The following is a 7,899-nucleotide window of genomic DNA, read 5'->3' on the forward strand; positions in this document are numbered from 1 at the left end:
CCCATAATGTCTTTATTTTTTATTTTTTATTTTTATCAAACAATAGTTTAGATGTTAAATTAATCATTAACAAAGTTCGAATCCATACCATCAAACAAGAACCCAACAAAGTTCGAATCCATACCATCAAACAAGAACTCAACTTTTTCCTCTGGAAAAATACCACCTGCCCGGTCTCTCAGTCCCTCAAAGACTTATCTTTTGCATCCAGATTTAATCTAAATCTGAACCACGGGTCCACGATTCGATCCATGTTTATAACATGTCATGATAGTGGAAATGTCAAATGAGGGGAGTTGTCGGACCTGTCGTACCTAATGTGCATAATGACATCAAGCATGTGATTGTACATTGTAGTGGTCCACTCATAACTTCGTTAATATCAGCCAGCTCAGCATTCCTTGTTCGAATTAACACCATCCACCCATTAATTGTTACACGTGTGTCAATGAACACACAAGTATGAGAGATTTTTCTCCCATCTCAAACCTAATTTATCAAGCGTCCTAATATAACTGGAAATAAGAAATTTGAATTAAGCTACAGAATAAGCCTACTATATTTATATTCGTTATGAGGACTTAATAGAGGTGTGTTATCCATACATTATTTTTTACCTTTCATACATCTCTTGTTAATTTGTGTCATTTGATCTTTTTCAATTCGTCCGATTCGATAGTCGAAAATTAAAAAGATATGTTAGAAGTAAAAATGAGTAATAAAAAAATTAAGTTAACCACACGATAAATTAATATAATAATTTGTTACCGAGCTTTTGGTTTAATTTAAAACTTATCACTTATAAGCTTAGGATAATACCGAGGAACTGTAGGACCAAGCAGCAAGAAATGTCTAAGCTTTTATTAGTCGACCCCTTGAAAAGTCCCAAGTTGGAGTCTTGAAAGCCATGGAGTGTTCTACATTTGCAAATTGTCTAAATATAAAATATAATGAGAGGCAGATAACAATTATAAGGACATGTGCTTATTAAGCAACAGCTCCTCTCCTTTTCTCTGAGACCTGGGCGGCTCTGCCAAATTTCCAATATTTGAGAGAGAGAGAGAGAGAGAGAAGGAGGTTTGCCTATAACTCTCTTGGGGTTTTTTTTTGAAAGGTGATTTGGGTTTGCTTTCTGGTTGTTTAGTGTGGAGTTGGAGTTGGAGTTGAAGGGACTGATGGTTTTTTCACCTTCAAATCCCGTGTTCATAATCTGCAAAGGTGCAGCTGGAATTGCAGGTGCTATTATTCTCTTGAATCTTTTTTGTTTTTGCGATCATTGTCCGAATTGTTACTGTTTTTGGCTTTTAATTTTTCTTAATTAAGAACTGAAATTACCCATTAAAGATTAAACCTTGGCTTCTGGTATTGCATTCATTGCAAAAGGAAGGATAACTTTTTTGGTGGAGGTATGATAATCCAGTAGGTTAATTTTGGTTGGAAACTGTTGGCTCTGTTGATTTCTAGGCAACTGGGCAAAAGTCTTGAAGTTAGTTCAGCAGCCCACGTTGCTGTTTGATATCAGGATTGTTAGTTGACAATCGTTATCGACGAGAGTTTTTAAATTGGAAAACATATTGATGTTATTTTGCAGTGATGAGAGAGAATTTTAAATCTTCAAGACCAATTCTTTTGTGCTACCAAGTTATCATGCAAAAGTTCAAAGCTTTGGCAGCAATATTTGATGTATTGCCATGCGTTTTTCCTGACTGATATCAGTTTTAAATCTCTTTCGCTCGCCCTATTTAGTAAGAAGTTTCAATGCTTGGAATGAGGCATTTCGTGAAAGCAGCAATATCGACGTTGAGTTCTATTGCTGTAAATACTGAGCTACAACAATGCATCAACTCTTGATTCACATGTTAGTTTGGCTGAAAGCTTTTGTGTGCTGCGTACTCTAAACTAAGCTGTTCAACTAATAAATGTGGGATTTGTCCATCTAAGTAGTTTCTGAGGCTTACTGTGCTCGATAACAAATTCGGAATCTCAGACATCACTAATTTGCGTTGAACTATAGCAGAATGTTGGTATTAATGCTTGGACATGTGCGCAAATCATATCTTAGAACTTTAAATCAAGAAACACCCGGTTACACCGGCAACTTTAAACATAAAAATATTAAGAAAAATTATTTCCTGCTATTTCAAATTCTGAGTGTTGAATCGTAACCTGTGATGACCTCTGATTCTCGCAATTGAATCCAGGATTATATTGATATATGTATATACGCATATTGGGGTTCCACTGATTTTTAATATCTGTTGCAGGGAACATCTTTGCTTTTGGACTGTTTGTTTCACCAATGTAAGTTTTTATCAGTTTGGTAATAATTAAATGTGAGAAAACATGAGAACAAGAACGATTTGTATTCATTTCCTCACCGGTTTGTTTTTTAATTGGCTTTATTTTCTTACTTTCAGACACACATTTAGAAGAATAATGAGAAACCGTGCCACTGAAGAGTTCTCAGGGCTCCCATACATATATGCCCTTTTGAACTGCTTGATCAGCATGTGGTATGGATCGCCTATTATATCTCCTGATAACATAATGGTTATGACGGTCAATTCAGTTGGCGCGGTGTTTCAATTAGTGTACATAACCCTCTTCATAATATACGCTGAGAGAACAAAAAAGGTTACCTATATTATTCACACCTGATACCTTGGTGAAGTTTCTGAAAGCCTTATTATGTTCTAAGTGTCGTTAGTTCCCTCTATCTTTGCAGATGAGGATGCTGGGATTGCTGGCAGCAGTTTGTGGTCTAATTGCAATCATAGTATATGGGAGCTTGCAAATTCCTGATGCTGCTTTGCGTCGGCTAGTTGTTGGACTGCTTAGTTGTGCATCTCTAATATCAATGTTTGCATCTCCTTTGTTTATAATTGTAAGTTAATCCAAGGCCCTTGCCGTACTTTCTTTATTTTGGTTTATGTTGGCATCAACTATGTATTTTGTTGTGTTACCTTATTTACTTTGTTGTGTTTTTGCAGAACTTGGTGATCCGAACAAAGAGTGTTGAATTTATGCCATTCTATCTCTCCCTTTCCACCTTCCTCATGAGCACCTCTTTCTTGCTTTATGGAATTTTTAATTTTGATCTCTTCGTTTATGTAAGATTCCCTTGCAGCACATCTTCTCTATTTTTTAAGAAAAGATATATGGAGCTGTCAATTCAGATTAAAGTTCTTGGTTTCCCAGGTCTTACAGTATCATTCTTGATGCATTTCAGGTCCCAAATGGAGTAGGAACCATTTTGGGGATTGTACAATTAGCGTTGTACTTTCATTATAAGGATTCGTCTAAAGGAAACTCCAGAGAACCGTTGTTAGTTTCATATGCATAAATCAGTTCCGGAAACAAGAGAGTGCATGTGTTTTGTCTTTGACGTAAGTGTTATCTTTTTTTCAATTTTATTTATTGCAACGGGAAACCATAATCTTCTCATTTCTAGCATGTACAAGTCTGATCCTTCTGAGTGTCAAATTTATCACAAATAAATGCTATATATGCTCCATTTTCCCCACGCAAAAGAAATTTGTGGCCTGGGTTTCCCTTCCCTGAATACATGAGTACATGTAAAATTAATGTCATGCTAATCTTTTGAATTCATCCTTGACTGTTAATAGGTGAGAACAAATCTTATCAAGTAGGCAAAATGATTGGAGAGAAGAGTGGTGCGGCTTACCTACTTGAAAACAAAAAGTATGTCCTTTCGACCTTTCAATCTCCTCTCAGGTCATCCCCCTCGCCCTCACTCTCTCCCTCTGTCTTTCTATGTGTGAAAGTGCATCTATGTGTATCATAGATAGTTGGAAGAGTTGTCAGACTAGTAATCCCATTTTTTTATCGGTAGCATTCATGAATTGGTATGAGTTCTATGATGTAATTGTTTCAGATCATCGGATCAACTTCTTCTCATCTTTCCTGCATCAAGTTGAAACCTGTAAAGCCGTTTTTATATGGCTTTAGCAGCTTCACTATTGGTATATGTCAAGGAAAAGAACGGAAGAGGTCAAGGTTCAGATGTGAAACACATCCTGCCTTATTTGTACAATCAATACAGTGTCACGGTTTCAATTCCACTTTCCTTTCTCAGCTTCTTTTTTGCTTATGTGATTTGTGATTGTACCTTCTGCTTCAGAATCAATCATGAAATACTTTTTGATTTGCTTGTGTTTCTATTTCGCATTCGTATTCTCTTTGGGAATTTAGGTAAATTCAATTCTCTTTCTGAATTCTTTACTTTCTTGTGTGATAGCATAAAATTGTCTAACATGTTAAATTGTTGACTCATACCTGAAGCTTTAGAAGAAACATTCTAGCAAACCATCTGAACATATCAGAAATACTAACTGGCTTCATTAGAAACCTCTGTTCCAAAGAAACACGGGAGGACTTAAAAGAAACGTGAGTTGCAAGCTTAGGTACTTGAGGCATGAGTTGGTTGTGATCGGAAAGTTTTAATTAGACTGAAAGGAACAATAAGATCTGCATAGATTAGCTGATATCAATAATTCTGCATAAACAAGTTCTTCGATATCTTTACTGCCAAGCTTTCTAAGATATTAGTGGGTTAACTAATGGAGTTTATAGATTTTCTTGCACATGCATTGGGAAGGGGAGATTAATTTTGAACATGGGAATTTCTATGGACCATCAAATTAGCACTTGAAAGTAGTTATTCTGCACTCCTTCCGCCCTTGTCTTTTTCTTTAGGGACGAGTTCAGAATGAATATTTTGGAGTGCCAATAACATTTCTTGATTCAAATATGGCAGATGAAGCGAGAAGAGATCGTGCATTCCTTTATTTGCACATTGACTGTTTATCTGTCATTGTATACAAAAACTTCATGATGCACATCACTGGTAGCTACCACTCTGTTTTGGTAAATCCCTTTAAAAACATTTCTGTTAGAAAAACTACAGCAAGTCCCTCAAAGTTGTTCTTCCAACACCAGCAGTCTTATCCTGCACATCAAACCAAAAAGAATATGTTGATTGAGAAAGATGCAACATTTGATAACAAGAAAGTTTCTCTTGGGTCTAAATTGATACAAAGCTTTAGATAAATCTCCGTGTTTTGGCCAGATTTGTGTAATTTATAGGTCTCGGTTGTTATAGAGGATTAGATTGGGATGGATAACCTCTGAAGTCAAGGCAACTTGAAGGAGGAGGAGAATGATTATTCGTTAGGGGGTTAGATATGAGGGAAATTCTCTCTCCTAAACCTACTATTTTGGGGCCAATTGGAATTAAGTATTTTTTGTTAAGAAATCCATCTCCAACCGCTAAGTTGGTTATATTTTCTTCATTTCTTCCTTTAACATACCTTCAAAATAGTTCCTTTCTATTCCATTCAAATCCTCTGTACCAAACGAGGCCATAAAATTGTGTTTTGTGCATATGCTATGTTAAGGGTATCCCAAATTTGAGAGAGAATTTTTCCTATAAGCACTTAAAAGATCTTCAGCCTCTCCACTCATTGTCAATTGGTTTTGGGTTATACAGTTATGCTCTAAATCTTGTATGCAAGGCAAGATCCTTCCCACCAAAATTTTGATTATCCAAAAATGGTTTCATAAAGGCTTAGAAATTTCATCTGTTTTCGTCTAGGCGATTTGGGTCGCGTTGGTGCCTAAGATTGGAAAACTCATAAGATTCAACATATGTTAAAGGAAGAAATAGGTGCCAATTTGTGATGACTAAACCGTCAATTTAGACAAATTTTTGAAAATTAACATTTATTTATGTTTTAAACGTACTTTGAATCTAGTGAGTTGTCAAGTTCAATCCGATTACAAAAACCAAATGATTCCTAAACATGTTCTTCACCATGCCATGATGTTTAAATTATCTTGTGGTTACCAATGTGCATAAAACAATTTATCGTAGTCTCTGACATGCAAAAGATTGTGAAATTCTTATCAACTATCAAATCTATGTTCCCAGCAAAAATAAGGGAAAAAAATCCTTTTGGTCACTGCGTTTATACCTAAAGTCGATTTTGGTCACTGTGTTTTTAAGTGACCAAAATAAATGTTAGGTATAAAGACAAAAAGGTTTGTAACCCCAAAAATAAAATTCAAAGGAAAATTACTAGATTGATGAATTATACCTGGTTTCTAGTTTCCTCGTGGAAGTCACACAGAGGCCAACCTCTTTCATCATAGAGAATAAGCCCACTGAACCTCGGAAGCTCACATTTCTCCCCCATAAGTATAGGCCTCTGCCACACAGGAGAATCCGAGTTATGGCTTCGCCACCCTACTTCAACCTCAACCCTTTTGTCCAGCAGCGGCCGCGGCGTCTCTCTCCAGCTCCCGCCCCTCCTCTCCTCCCACTTGCTCCTTCTGCTCCACCGCACTGAGTTCACCAACGCCCTCTTTATCGACCCCCAACCACAACTCGGCTCAGACCATTTCGGTTGGCCTACTACCTCCTCTCGCTGGCTGCTCATCACAAGCTTCTGCTCCTCCGGCTTCCTCTGAGCCTTCTTTAGCAAAACCGTCGCCGCCATGCAAAGACCGACGATGGCGAACGCAGCGGAAACTAATAGCAGAAATGCTTGTTGGGTAGAGAGCTTCCACTTGTCTTCTAAATTCCACAAAGCTTCCATGGGATTTTGTTATTTCCTTATATGGTGTATAGCGACTAACAAAGTTTAGATTTTGATGATTTTGTATGGGGAATATTTAGAAAGGTAGAAACAGAGTGATGATTTCTTATACGTAGAAAGATGCATGCTAATTCTGCATTGATAGTGTACGGCCTACACGTGATGATCCACCGCCTGGCTGCAGGGCGTAGCTGCTCTCTTTGGTTGAGTTTTTACGACCGTTGGGGAATTAAGGCAGTCATGGGGTATCCATGGTTGTTCTAAACCCTAATTAACCATCTCTCTCTCTCTCTACTATTATATGGAACTTTAAAATTCCTCGTCCAAACGCACCGTTGCATAAGAGTTGCACGACTAATTTGCCGTTTTCATTTCCTCGTGTCATAAACTGAGATTTGACATTTCTTGGTTGGATGCGACATGATGATCACGATCAATGTTATGTTGAGGACAACTGAGGATAAATACGAAGCAAAGCAAGAGCTCACGAGAGAGAGAGAGAGAGAGAGAGAGAGAGTCAAACTTCCATCAACCCTTGCCCATGCATGCATTTAGATATAAAAAAAAAGAAGAGTGTTTTGTATTGTGTGAGGAATTTGGATCCTCTCCGGATCTTAATTTTGGAGTCTAAGGATTAGAAAATTCAAGTTCTTGGTTTGTGTGAAAAAGAAATCAAAACTCTTGGTTTGTGTGAGATACTGATCCTTGGGCTCCGGACAGTGAGATCTAAAGTAGATATTTGTCTATGTGTGTTTTAACAAACATATGGCCATATAACCATAACATATGATATCAACAATGTGTTAAATAGATTTAAGGTACGTATTAACTTAACTAGGCCAGTTTGGCAATAGATTCGCGAGACACAATGCAGTTCGAACGATTATTGTTAAAGCCATGTTTGTGTCATAGTTCACACGCGATTAAGTTGAACACTTAAGCTCAATTTGAATTCGATCGAGTTAGTTATGTTGTACTTGAACAACCATGTATCGTTTTTATCTTGTTCCCAATCATAACTTCTCCCATTCATTTTCTTCTATTACCCATTAATATGGGTTCATATTTCAAGTTCAGACATTATTGAGTACTTCAGTTAAGTGCTATTCCGCTTGTAAATGAAAAGTTCTTAGATTTGATTTGCGTGAACGACAAGTGTGACATCAAAACTGTGGCTGTTAGCCAAACAAATGGACATTATATTATGGCTGACTCATTGTGTGCGGTTGCATGTTTTATGCGGCTCCAAACTAAACACACCATCCGCAAATGATGTTGGGCT

At 37.2% G+C, this 7,899-nt stretch overlaps 1 protein-coding gene and 1 pseudogene across 1 annotated transcript; one reads left to right on the top strand and one right to left on the bottom strand.

The window, feature by feature from the left end:
- Nucleotides 1-942: 942 nt before the first annotated feature.
- LOC126617363 (bidirectional sugar transporter SWEET2-like) lies at nucleotides 943-4,167 on the top strand. Its single transcript, XM_050285421.1, has 7 exons — nucleotides 943-1,236; nucleotides 2,265-2,301; nucleotides 2,418-2,634; nucleotides 2,726-2,884; nucleotides 2,991-3,110; nucleotides 3,230-3,386; nucleotides 3,627-4,167. Exons 1-6 carry the CDS (start codon nucleotides 1,176-1,178, stop codon nucleotides 3,341-3,343), a joined length of 708 nt encoding a protein of 235 aa, XP_050141378.1. The 5' UTR covers nucleotides 943-1,175; the 3' UTR covers nucleotides 3,344-3,386; nucleotides 3,627-4,167.
- Nucleotides 4,168-4,778: 611 nt separating this feature from the next.
- LOC126617365 (uncharacterized) lies at nucleotides 4,779-6,743 on the bottom strand (annotated as a pseudogene).
- Nucleotides 6,744-7,899: the final 1,156 nt, after the last annotated feature.

The sequence above is a fragment of the Malus sylvestris genome, chromosome 3 (assembly GCF_916048215.2).
Source record: "Malus sylvestris chromosome 3, drMalSylv7.2, whole genome shotgun sequence".
NCBI lineage: Eukaryota > Viridiplantae > Streptophyta > Magnoliopsida > Rosales > Rosaceae > Malus > Malus sylvestris.

Excerpts from the sequence above, each read along its gene's own strand:
- LOC126617363 (XM_050285421.1), top strand. The coding sequence starts at position 1,176 with ATGGTTTTTTCACCTTCAAATCCCGTGTTCATAATCTGCAAAGGTGCA. Across the intron at positions 1,237-2,264 it reads AGGTGCAGCTGGAATTGCAG|GGAACATCTTTGCTTTTGGA; the intron begins GTGCTATTATTC and ends TATCTGTTGCAG. Across the intron at positions 2,635-2,725 it reads ACGCTGAGAGAACAAAAAAG|ATGAGGATGCTGGGATTGCT; the intron begins GTTACCTATATT and ends CTATCTTTGCAG.